This window comes from Odontesthes bonariensis, chromosome 16 (assembly GCF_027942865.1).
Source record: "Odontesthes bonariensis isolate fOdoBon6 chromosome 16, fOdoBon6.hap1, whole genome shotgun sequence".
Lineage (NCBI taxonomy): Eukaryota > Metazoa > Chordata > Actinopteri > Atheriniformes > Atherinopsidae > Odontesthes > Odontesthes bonariensis.
The window spans coordinates 11,399,786-11,412,500 of NC_134521.1; the positions used below are offsets into that span (position 1 = coordinate 11,399,786).

The 12,715-nt window shown below is 43.0% G+C and overlaps 1 protein-coding gene across 7 annotated transcripts in view; it reads right to left on the reverse strand.

Annotated features, from left to right (window-relative positions):
- The window catches only part of mink1 (misshapen-like kinase 1), a 28,468-nt gene that overhangs the window by 6,654 nt on the left and 9,099 nt on the right, over positions 1–12,715 (reverse strand). The window contains exons 8-26 of one of the 7 annotated variants that reach the window (XM_075487832.1): positions 12,005–12,083; positions 10,950–11,125; positions 10,741–10,810; positions 10,458–10,668; positions 8,349–8,450; positions 7,742–7,828; positions 6,198–6,371; positions 5,936–6,106; positions 5,368–5,634; positions 5,129–5,208; positions 4,919–5,022; positions 4,727–4,818; positions 4,007–4,030; positions 3,491–3,642; positions 2,825–2,942; positions 1,539–1,655; positions 1,144–1,255; positions 806–955; positions 347–490 (exon numbers count right to left, since the gene is read on the reverse strand). In XM_075487832.1, coding sequence (XP_075343947.1) covers positions 347–490; positions 806–955; positions 1,144–1,255; positions 1,539–1,655; positions 2,825–2,942; positions 3,491–3,642; positions 4,007–4,030; positions 4,727–4,818; positions 4,919–5,022; positions 5,129–5,208; positions 5,368–5,634; positions 5,936–6,106; positions 6,198–6,371; positions 7,742–7,828; positions 8,349–8,450; positions 10,458–10,668; positions 10,741–10,810; positions 10,950–11,125; positions 12,005–12,083 — 2,430 coding nt within the window. Of the gene's footprint in view, positions 1–346; positions 491–805; positions 956–1,143; positions 1,256–1,538; positions 1,656–2,824; positions 2,943–3,490; positions 3,643–4,006; positions 4,031–4,726; positions 4,819–4,918; positions 5,023–5,128; positions 5,209–5,367; positions 5,635–5,935; positions 6,107–6,197; positions 6,372–7,741; positions 7,829–8,348; positions 8,457–10,457; positions 10,669–10,740; positions 10,811–10,949; positions 11,126–12,004; positions 12,084–12,715 lie in introns of all 7 variants that reach the window. The other 6 variants (XM_075487837.1, XM_075487835.1, XM_075487831.1 and 3 more) reach the window with 6 other exon arrangements.

The following is a 12,715-nucleotide window of genomic DNA, read 5'->3' on the forward strand; positions in this document are numbered from 1 at the left end:
CAGGGTGAGATACTCATTTAAGAGTGTTACAAAATAATATCTAAATATCTTATGAGGCGAGATGATCAATATTACACTCAACTAACTTAATTAGAATGAGCCTAATGCCTTTCATGTAAACTTTTGTGTGTTCTTTACCAGTCGTTCATTCACAGTGTCATTTTAAAAGTTTATATACTGAGAAATATCTCTGTTCAATATGTCTGAATCACATAATATATCCAAATCTTTTTTTTTTTAAGACCAAAGTCAAAGTGCAGTGTAAAATAATCAGAACAATCCAATTTGCAGGCTTTGCTGTTCAGACGGACAGGAGGGCAGAGCGGTAATGAGCAGCGATTATGACCTGATATGGTGATAAGCAGGTTGAGGCCCTCCAGGACGTCCATCTGTTGGAACCTGCGAGAGTTGATGAGGGGATAGACCTTTCCCTGACCACTTCGGTCCAGCAGCTTCAAACCGTTTTCTGTGCCCACCAACAGGTTCACACCTGGAAAAATACACAGACACTCGTACACGACTTTGCAATCAGAATAATGTCTTTTTAATTTTAGCAGCAACTAAGCGCAACCCCACAGAATACCTGCTTTTTACCCTTTGTGTCCTTTCTATACACTTTATTTTTCCAAAGTAACTTCCTAATCATAGCCTGCTGCAATCAGTGGCACATTAGACCTGAGACCAGCCACTTCACAGATATTCTATAATTTAAGGGACGTAATGAAAAGGTACATCCCTTTTGTATTAAATGTATTAAACCTTGTTTTTTTTTTTTTAGCTATGACAGTACTGAGTCCACTCTTACCCCAAAGTGCGGCACACAGGATCTCAGAGTTGAACCTCTTCTTGTACTTGCGGATCTCAGGTGTGTCATTGGGGGGTCTTGTGTTGGTGGGATTCACATTCACCATGGAGCCTTTCCTCACCTCCATCTTCAGCTGTTCAAACCTCGAGCCTGCACACAGATGCACCCAAAGGTTTGATGGAGAAAACAAAGAAACAAGTCTCATTTGTCCTTTTCAAAGCTAAATTTATAGTCTATTAAGAAGTCATATTTCCATACAACTAACCTTGTAATCTAAGTGTGTTAGATCTTCTGGGTAAAGCAGATGTTCCAGTACATTTAAAAAGCTTTTCACTCACCACTGACAGATATGTTGTCTCCTGTACCCGCTGGGGACTGGTACATGCCCAGATCCACAAAGGTGGTGAAGGAGGACTTGCCCGATGCTTTCACCAAACCCCTGGACTGATACTGGTGGAGTAGAGTGACAAAGTGAGCTGTACGCACGCTTTAGTCAACATACAGTCAGTGAACAGTTCATTTGTCTGACAAAAAGTCTGAAAATTTGGCCTTTTTAAGCACCAACGAGACTTCAACATCTACATTTCTGTTGACGATGTGCTAGCAAGCTGAACTGGTCAAATGGATTTCTGCAGGACTGAAATCATATTTGTACAACAACTCTAAGCAAATAAATAAACTCAAGGTAAAGCAGAGATTCAGGGGTGATATAGTTGGCGTCAGTAAAACTTACATCATAAACAGAGTCCTTCCCTGGAGACGAGTGAGTGGCTGAATCAGTGGGGGAGTGGGAGGGCTGCACCACATCTGGCAAATTAGTGTATCCATTATGGCTTCTCTTCTCTGGGGTCTTTCAGGTAAAACAAACACACACACTTCCAAGTATTACACAATGCTGTCAGACTTCCATCTGGGTTATTGTGTAGCAGCAGTTTTGTGTGTGCCCAGTCTTTAACACACACAGTAACTTAACTGAAAGATGCGCAATGAAAGAAAAGATCTTTATGCACAATTTATAAACTTCAATTCAAACCCTACCCACAACAGATGCCTTCCTAAAGTCAATCAACGGCTCCATGAAGAATCTAATGCACGCTGTGAGAATATTAAGCACCCGGTTTGGATGGTGACATAAATAGTGAAGGTGACACTTCTCTCGTTCAACTTATTATGAGCCATGTTGAAGATGCATTCCGTCTCCCCAAATATCTCAAAAAGACTCGAACCGTCACCTAACAGCAGTCAGCTGGAGGACTGCTTAGGGGCAAAATACTAATTCTCAAAGTCAAAAATTCCTACAACGTCCAACAGCAGATGTGCACTGCAGCTGTGGCTAAACCCCATTACAGTCTAATGGTGAGAAACCTGTTGACCACTGGGGCAAAGCGCTAAATCTCTTTGGGAATTCCATTTTCAGCCATCAAATATCAGTTAAATGATTTTCATTTGCTCAGTTATATAGTCATTGGCATCAGTTAAAATAAGTACTTAATCGAGAAGTAAATTAGGTGTTTTCCATCAAAAAAAAAAAAAGGTAAACATTCCTTTTGTTTTTGTTTTGAACAGTTCTGAAGTGAGAATAAGGAAAGGAAACGCCACGTAACTGTGTGGGGCATCCAGAAATCTTTCTGCACTCGTTTCTTTTAGCTTCTTGAAGGTGCGGCTCCATCACAATGACTCACAGGCGTAAACACTCTGATCTTTTGCTTTGGTTTTTGCAGGAATGCAACACAAAACAACTAAAAGACTTCAGGCTGTTTTCTTTTTCTGTTATAATCAAACTAAAAGATAAACAAATAAAAGACTCAAATATGGAAATTAGGATATGTTTTAAGTTGTCACGGGAACAGAATTCTTTTGCTGCTTTAGAACATTCTCTGCCACGCACTGCGTTGAGCTCTTTCAAATCAATCAATCAATCAATCAATCAATCAATCTTTATTTATATAGCACATTTCATACCACAGGCAACTCAATGTGCTTTGTAATCATGATTAATTTCCAACACGGATGACTCACTCTCTGCACCAGCATGGTCTGATCCCCATATCCTCCAGCCTGCTCTCCTTCTTCCCCCTCGCCCTCGTCCTCATGGACCACCATGGTGTTGACTGAATCAGTGTCTGCGTCCCTGAGGCTGAAATTAAAAACAAATAAACAAAGAGTGGAAGTTTGGAATGAATCTGGCTCTGCTAGGGAAATGAGCAAAGTGTCTTAGAAGCACTGATCCGTCTTTGGAAGCAAAGATTAACAAAAACAACCCGCTGCTTTCTGCACTGACAGTCAGAGATGTCCTGATCGAGGCTTTTTGTTCCTACAACAGGTTACACTAAAGTTATTAAAACATCGTCTGAACAAAAAAAAAACAAACATTTTTCTTATGAATTAAATATCTTGCATGGATTCCTTAATTGTTTATAGAGGACACTGTACAATCACATTTTTTCTAAAACGTCCTTATTACTCTGCATCTTAAACGGAATAACCTCAAATGAAAGCTTGAAATACGCCCATCATATCAGATGCTGAGTGCTCCGTAATAAAACTGAAAGCAGCTTTTCCTGCCGTAATAACACTGAATGAAGCATGTCTGGACGACTGCTTCACAACTTGATCTTGAACCCAATCTGATAGTGGAGATTGGATGGGGAGATTCCCGTCAGCACACGTAGGAGTCAGCTTTACCGATCGGTTGGGCTTTCTTCCTCCTCAGCTCCCTCGCCGCTTTCGCTTTCTTCGCTACTTTCGCTGCTCTCTGAGGAGGAAGAGTAATCATTGGCCTTGACCGGGGGCCTTGGCGGCTCCTCAGCCCGCTCCTTGGCGAAGAGGCCGTGGTCCTGAACAAACAAACATACAAACACCAGTGTTGACAAATACATTCAAGACAAAAATGAGGCACATTTAATGTCTGAAACAGAAAACAATCCAGACACAGTGTGCGTGCATCAAGAGGATGAGCTCAGAAAAAGTAAATGATTCAGACTGATTCCAGTGTGGGGTGCCTTCCTCACAGGATGAAATGATGAACACATTATGAGGTCTTTAAAACAAAGAAATAAAATTCACTGTGAGGACAAAGCATAATTTACTAAAGACAAGGTAGAGCATGCTTTTAAATCTGTGTGAGGATTACAGAATCAAGGCAAATAAAAAGTCATGCATGAGCACAAAGCATCGTAAACACGAGACACTGTTACTGACCTCCCCTATAGCTCTCTTGTAACTCTGCACATTTGAGGTAAAGTCAACAAACAGGGATTTGAGAGGAGAAGAAAGATGAGGAGTATTAGCAGTGGTGCTCCAAGGGTAAAGCAAGCCCATTTCAGACATGAGGAATGCAACACTGATGGCTTCATCCCTCCGGTAAAGTGACAGCATTCAGTTGTTCAGTTACTGGGCTCTTTGACAAGAATGTTCAACGCTTCTCACACATATGGGTTTTTATTGTCTCTGCAATAATAACTGCAGAAAAACACAGTATTTTACTTTGCATGAGCACACTGCCGCCAACATCGCCTCTGTGATGTGCACAGAGGCGCGGCTGAGCCCAAACATTCAGCTTTCCCGTCGATTTGGGACGAGCCACAGCTATTCGCTACGTTGCATCGCTGGAAACCAGCAAGAGTTGATGAATTGCTGTAAAAAGTGGATTTCATAACATGATCTTTTATAACTCTGAAAAGCAGGTTACATGCTAAATTAAGACCCAACACTAATGTTAGAGCCAGGTTACTGAGAAAGAGGATAAAACTTTTAGTCCAATTTTACACAGCAGGTGTATTTGAGATTAAAATAAGCATAAGTTTATGCCATGGCGGCTTAAATCTGGCATGCGGTCTTTCAGTAATGGTAAAACTAGTGTCCGAAGTAAGGAAAAGTTGACACTAAGTTAATGTAATGGTGTTTGAATGCGGCACTTACAGCAGGGCGCCCGGGGCGGGAGGAGGTCCGAGACTCCCCTGGCTTATGGCGACTTTCGTGAGAGAGAATGGGCGATTCCATTTTGGAGGAACCTGAAAAATACGACAACGATTCATGGAGTGCAGTTATAATTCTGAAATAAGACTCACAGAAAAGATGCTCAGATGCAGCATTGGGGAGGAAGGGACTCACTGAGGATGCGATGCCTCTCCAGAGAGCCGGTCTGGGGCAGATTGGATATGATGCTCATACTGTCTCCTCTCTCCCAGCGATCATTGCGGCTGAGATCTGGATTGCTGCCATGAGGATACAACCATCTCAAGCTGTTATTACTACCAACTACAGTTTTAAAGACTCTGATTTAAGGAACTATCTAATCAAAGCATTTGCTTGTTTCAGTACCTGGCTCTTACTGGATGCCTAATGCCAGAGGTTAGGTTGGTGTTAAGAGGTGTGGCAATTGATAGAGTCCTCTGAGGAATCTGCGGACAGCAACATAATATTTTCTCACACCTGCTATCAGAATACGACAGCAGCCTACAAAAAGGGCTAAAATCATTTTTGTTTATGCTTATCTTTGGATGTGAAAGCTGTGTTACAGATCAGTGAGGTCATCTTTTGGACTAACCAGTGGATCTCACCTTGGGTGGGAGCTCTACATCCGGCAGGCGGATCCAGGGGCCGCGATCCTCCCTGATTTGATGTGCCTGTGGTGCAGGGATTTCAGAAGTGGGGTCTGAGTTCTGACGTACAAGCTCTCTGGAATGGATTGGGCGGGGTGTGGGGGTGAGGGAAGGATCCTGGGTGGGGAATGCGGACATGTTCTTAGTGGGCTGGTCACAGAGGGACTGAGAGCGAGGGACAGGGGCAGCGTAAGGCTTCAGTGGAACCAAGTGAGCCATCTGGAACTGCAGGGGACAGGAGGAGCAGCAGCAGCAGCAGCCAAGCATAAGGAAGGGTGAAAGAGGCGGTCGAGGAAGAAGGTCCAAGTGGAGCGGAAGTCATAGATGTGTTTGTACATCAAAGTGACATTTTTACATGTAGGAAAAGGAAAGCAGAGGAGAAAACACTGCATGAACAGGGTAGCGTAGAATCTCAAGGTTAAGCAGCTAAGGAATTTAGAGGCAGAAAAGCAGAAACATTTGGACACTCTGCTAGTATTCCACAAGGTTTAAACAAACTGAATTTTAAACCCTTGGAAACACCCACCTTGCCCTGCCCCCCTTGGGGTTCAACTGGCCTCTGCATCGGTGGGGTCTGCGAAGATTGGACCACTCCCGACTGGCTGATGGAGTCAGAGCGCGACTGGAGGGCAGTGTCAGAGACAGTGGTGCAGATTTTGGGTGAACCTTGTCTGTTGAGCTTACTCCGCTCCTCCACCTGGAATAAGGACAGTGAAAGAAGGATCTGCTCTGTAGTTTGCAGATGTGGGATAATACACTAATGACACAAAAGCAGTTATCGCTGATACCTCACGGGCCCAAGGTGGTTTGTTGTTTGGCTCCAGGTTTTTGTTATAGTGGTAAAGCTGGGGCTTCTTCTCCTGCTGCTGCTGCAGGGACACCAGGTAGGCATGCTCCTGCTGCAGCTGCCTCTGCAGCCGCTCCGACTGACGCTGCTCCTCCAGCTGTTTGCGCTTATACTCCTGAACAAAGAAACGCAGCAGTGAAAATGCTGCTTGCTTCAGATGTCACAGAACACATGAAGCAACACATCTGCAAACATTCAAATGGAATTCATTCATAACTGCAGACAGAGGCTTGAAAATTCAGCTGTCCACTACGGATTTCACCTGCAACGTGTCCCCGTTTTAGAGCAGGAAGTCCGCATCAAAAGAATACCGGTCCTGACCGTCGTTTAGCTTTTTGTGCGAGATATCAAACGACCAAGCGAGCTGATTTATTGGATTTTCATTATGTGTTAAAGGTATGGGTCTCAGAGCCCTTTATTAACCACTTTATCGACAAGCAGCAGAATGAAAGCGTCAAAGCTTCAGGTTGAAGGCAGCTTCAATGCAGTAAAGTTCATAAAGTTCATTTCTATGCTGTGAATACTGATTCTTAATTTGACTTTGTGTGGGTAAGTGAACACATCTAAATACTGTACATTATAAGTAAAAAGAGTTTTATGAGGTTTTCTTACCTCCTCTTGATTTATGTTGACTTCTGTAAGAGTTCAAACATTATTTATGGTTTGATTTATCTGACACTATATTAATTAACAGTAACTAATGAAAGGCACTTACTGTGAAACAGCTGCGAGAAGCATTAAATATGACTTGGCAGATTGAATTAAAAACAGCAGAAGTGGAAGAAAATTCACTACTTCCAAATATCTTCCAGGTGGGAGCTAACGGGGGGCTGACTGACATCTACTGCACACAATGGCTGAATCAGAGCTGTGTTCCACGATTGTTTTCTTCAGGCCTAAAGCACTGACCCTACAGACTATACAGCACTAACCGTCTTTGCTAATAGCCTTTAAACATACCCACACCTCCATAAAGTGCAGCCAGGCTGCTGCCCTGTGGCTGACCATGTGGAATAGTCCCTTTGAAGGCATGCATACACACAGGAATCATGTAGGGATACGTATTCTAACTGCCTCATATAGATTGGTTTGGGTTTTTGGTCCCTCTATAAAATAGACACAAAGGTTTCAGTCCTAATGTGAGGCAACTCCTACAGAAGTGCGGCAGGTGTACAATATGTCCTGAAACACTGAAACTTCCCCTGGAAAACATGACTTTACATGCAGTCTTATACGAGCTGCACTCACAGTTGTATGCTCAATATTTTAGAGCAGATCTACTTTAAGATCATCAAGTTCTAGTCCACGAATTCAACGACAAATTCAATGAAGCTTTTAGAAAAACACTTATCTGAATCCAACCCAAAAGTGAGGAAGTGTATGTCACTGCTGATTGCACTGAGACGGTGTTATAATCAAGACATAGACTTGGAAACCTCTGCAAGCAAGGCAAGAAATGATTAAGAACTAATAAGGACTGGTTACCATAAGCAGCGCCTGCTCCTGAAGCAACTTCTGCTGAAGGATTTCTAACTGCCGCTGCTCTTCCTCTAACTTATGTCTGATAAACTCCTGCAGAAGGATAAGGAGGTAGGGGTGGGGATGAGCATATACAAATAACAGTTATGGGATGTCATCATGAGAACAAAAACCATGTGTTTTATTGAACAACAATGTTTTGTAGTGAGACGGCCTGTATCCACTGTTACAGGCCGTCTCACTACATGAAATCACTATCAGCACCTTAAGAGAAATAAACGGTCACATACATATGACATAATTCAGATATTTAGCATCACCCTGTGACTGCTGCGAGGCACCAGACTAACATATTTTCAGTATGCAAGACTAAAATGTGATGATGGCAGGTTCTGATGCCACTGAGGCAGACTGGAAACAGAGCATAAGAGATGCAGAGAGCTCCCCCACAGAAACCTCTCCGAGTAAATAACACTAATTTAGACCCTTGCTGCTATGGCAACATACTCCTGGAATTTCACCACCAGAGCAACTTGTGCTGTACTGGTGGTCGACACGCCCACACTTCACATTATTGGTGGATTGCAGCTCAGCATCTCTTGTGGTTGGTTACCTGCTCCCTCTCTGCCATCCTTCGGTCTTCCTCCCGTCTCATATCATCGAGTCTCCGATGGGGACCTTTTTCTTGCTGCCTCACCATTTCTCGCTCTTTTCTCTGTTGCTGGGAGAAAGGGGTGACAGGAAAAAGAGAAATGAGCATAGAGGCTATGCCTGCACAGAGGAATTAGTGTGCTTATGACTGCAAAGAGCTGGAGAAAAGGGGACTAAAGGTAGTAGCAATGAAGGGCAGAGAACAGAAGTCGTGAGTCATCCTGAAAAACAACTACACACTTATTGCATCCCAATTATCCTCAGAGTGCTCTGCTCCAATTCAAATATAAAGTTGCAGTTTCTTACTTTTGACAGGAGGCCCTCTTTATCTCCTTTTATATAGGTCACTGAAAGAAAAACGATTTTTTTTTTTTTCCCTCTGTGGAGAAATGAGACCCTTCAACTAAGCATAAAACCCTCTTGGTCAGCTTTCGATAAGAAAAATAACAAGAGCCAAACAAGACACAGCAGGTCATTTTTGGTGCCGTCTCACTGCAGTGGAAATACCTTCATGAGGGCAGTTCCATGTGCCACTTTCACATCTCACACATTTCCTCAAAGACGTCACCGCTGCGGACACTTTGCAGGCAGCCCACCAACAGGCTGGGTGACGTATGTACTTCAGTTTCTTCAACAACATACTTTCCTTTTCATGCATCATGTTAAACACAAGATTCTGTGAACTCTGTAGCTTCACCACAGCTTGAAATCAAGTTCAGATTCAAAGTAGAACGGATGACATGTTGCTGTGACAGTGTGGATATCAGAGCTTTATGTCAGCTGCAGTGAAGTGTGACACAGTAACAGCCTGTACTGGGCTAACATTGTAAGTCAGGGTGTACAAACAAAAACTAAAAGGATTAGAGGGTTACATCAGAGGGTGATTCATAACCGATCAACTTTTTTTACTATGCATTAGTCAAATGAACACCCATGGCCTCCAGCGCTGGTTTAACTCATACAGGGAGATTAGTGGCGTTAATGCAGAGAAGTTCTGAATGATGAGCTCGCTAATGTTCATGCTCTGAGGGAAAACATCTTTCTTTATGTTGTTAATAACTCGTGCCCATGTCCTTAGGAGCTGAACTGTTGTTTTTCTTGTTTTTTCTTAAATAATCTCACTGTTCTCCATTGTTTTCTTCATCTATGATAACTAAAAAAAATATAACTGCTGACAGGAGCTGTTGCCAGTGAAGGTGACTTTAGCTTTTCTTCTGTGCTTAACAAGTTATTAAGTCACGGAGGCTTCGAGTTGGTGAGAAGAAATTAGATTACTCGTGCCATGCAGCGAGCAAATCAACGCGTGTGGCAGTTTGTGTATCGGACATCTAAGCCATTTAAACTCTCCTAATTTCATTAAGTTTTTTTAATTTGCTACTTATGGTCATAGCTCATGGATTTACTGTGACAGGTTAGTGCTGCTTAGAAAGCAAATCGTGAACATACGTCATAAGCACATGTAAATAAGTTTGTAAAATACCAACATCGACATCAGATTTGGCTAAGAGCAGAGAAAAGGACAGAAAATGGTAAAGTGACTGAATCATAAGGACAAGTGTGCCCACATAACAGACAAGGAGCATCATAACTTACAGTATAATGAGATACTTTTAAAAGTGAAGGATTTGATTTCACAATCAGGATCAACTGTTGGATAAATCCAACAAAGGCCACGTGTCAATTCTCAGCCTACAGGCTACATCCCTAAAATATATTCTTATGAGATTTCAGTGCATATTACTCATCAAACGTGTTGACTTTGTGCCACATTGAATCTCATCACTGGTTACAACATTGTGATCGTTTTGGTGTCTCATAATAATCACAGAACAAACGTTTTGACTGATGAAAAAGAAAAATCTCTTCGGCTTCTTGATGGAACAGTTTGACATGTTGGAGACTCTGTTCACGAAGCCAAAATAAAGCCAGAAGGAAACAGTGACTCTGGCTATTTGCTGAATATGTGGTTAAAAGAAGGAAAAATCAAGCATGACTCATCGTTAATCACCTCTTGGCTCTGCCTTCATGTTTGATAAGAGCAACTGCATAAAGGATCAGGCTTATAGGTTACCTCTTCAAGACGGCGGCGCTGTTCCTTCTGCTCTTCGATGCGTTTCTGCCGGTCGTGCAACAGCTGCCTCTTGTGCTCCTCGGGGTCCCGCCGCTGAGCGGCCAGCTGGGCCTGCTGCCTCTTGTGAGCCTCTGAGCGCTCTTTGTTTTCCTGCTGCAGCCTCTGGAAGTCCCGCCGCAGGGTGGACTCACCGGGCACGTTGAGGATTGAACTGATGACCAGAAATGAAAATATGGATGGGGTGGGGGTTCAGGGGATTTCCTACAAGTAGATAAACTATTACCTAGACTCTCTGTCATCGCCACGATTTTCATCCTCTTCGTCACTACCACTGTACTCGTACTCCGTCTCTTCTGCAAGATAAAAGGAAAAAACAGTCGTCAAATAGCACATTAGTAAATATTGTAGCATGGCAACCCACCCTCAGTGGAGTCAATGGTGCCTGTACTGTGTTTCTTATTAATATCATCTTTTGAGATCTCATTGGCTTACCTTTCTCTCCCCTCTTCTTGCGTGTACGATCAATATGGTCTTTGAGCTGAATGCGGACCTGGCGTTCAGTAGGCTGGTCCCTGATGAAGGAATGCTTGAGCAGCTGCTCTGTGGATGGCCGGCTGGTGTACGTCTTGACAAGACAGCCTTCTATAAAGTCTATGAATTTCTTGGACCTGGGAGGAAGGGGACTGAAGTTAGAGGATGATAAACTCGATGGGGGGGTGCTGGGAGGGCAGGGTTAGAACTCTGCTCCAACATTTATCAGACTCAAGGGGGACGAGGGTCTCCCTTTGGTTCCCTTCACACATCTGGGTGGGAATCAGAAGTGTCAGTATTTTAGAAAAAAAAAATATTTTGTAGTAATCTTCCCTTGTTACACCTTTAGAGCCACAGGTAGCTGTGTCAACAGAGTGAGGATTAAACTAAGAATCTAACAAAAAAAAACAGTTATGACCTCTACAACTCAGTGGAAATGAAAGAGTTTCTTCTATCTTAATGCCATGGGACCATAAACATCTCTAAGTGAGTCCATTAGTGAGCAGTATGTAAAGTAACGGGAGCAAAAACACACAGTTGGACAAAGTATCCCAGCTCCTTGTTCACACTCTGACATCTTTCCAGGGATCTCCAACACAAACGCATCCAAAGTGATGGAAAGCAAATATTCTGCTGTGAAAATCTGGGAGTTCTGCAGAAACGGGCATCGTTTCCAGGCCCTGCTGCTGTCATCAGGTACGTTTTAATGCAGTTCGCCTGTTTATGGGGACACTGCATTTATGAGCAAAGTGATTACATTACAACGCTGCCCATTATCGTGCTGCCCTTTGTGACAGATTACATTTACCTTTTAAAAATGATTCATCATTATTACCATTTGAAGCAAAGAGATCATCTACAAATGTCCACAGTGAGACAGGCTGTAAACACTCTGCTTCCGACAAAATGTGTGCTTAGAACTGGATCCGAATCCATCTCAGACAGAACTCATCTACAGCACAGTGTATTGCATTTGGAAGGGCAAAAAGGGGGTATCAGGATGGTCGCTCACTCACCATTTTTTGGATTTAAGTTTTGGAGGGGGGTTCCTGGGAATCAGAAAGAGGGCCCTCATTGGGTGCATGTCACACAAGGCTGCAGAAATAAAGGAGATTAGGAGAGTTAAATCCTCCTTCCCCTGCTGAGAGCTGAGGAACAAATGAAAGGTATGCAAGAAAACATTTGATTTCAGACTATTCCCATTCTGCCTAGTTTGTACAAAAACCCTTTATTCTTTTTAAATCCTCTGCACCGTTACACTTCTTCTGTGTGTGTGTAAAACATGGTTTTATCACAGTTGTTGTTATCCAATCCTTCCTGGTGCCTCAGGCTTATTGTTATACTGAATGTAAGAGCAAGGACTGTGAGTCATTGTGTTCCCAGCGTAGGTAGGTAGCTAAACCTGACTGGTTTGCTTCAGAGTTCCACGGTAAATAGGCTTTTGTAGAGCAGTCCTTTGGACATATACAACGTGACTGAGGCAGCCAAAGGCGAGGAGACGTGTTCATTTCAGAATTTAAAGGGCCACACCAACACAGAGGACTCACAGCTAAACCTATAACAGGAGCTTCATATCACATGCTCCTTTTTAAGGATGGGTCACTGACAGAATGATGGCAGAACAGCGGAAAAGGATAAAGAGTTCACAACATGTTTGTTCACTGCACACAGTCAGGTCTGCATTTAAAAAGTCATCTTTTACTCACTGTACTGACAACTTGGTGGAA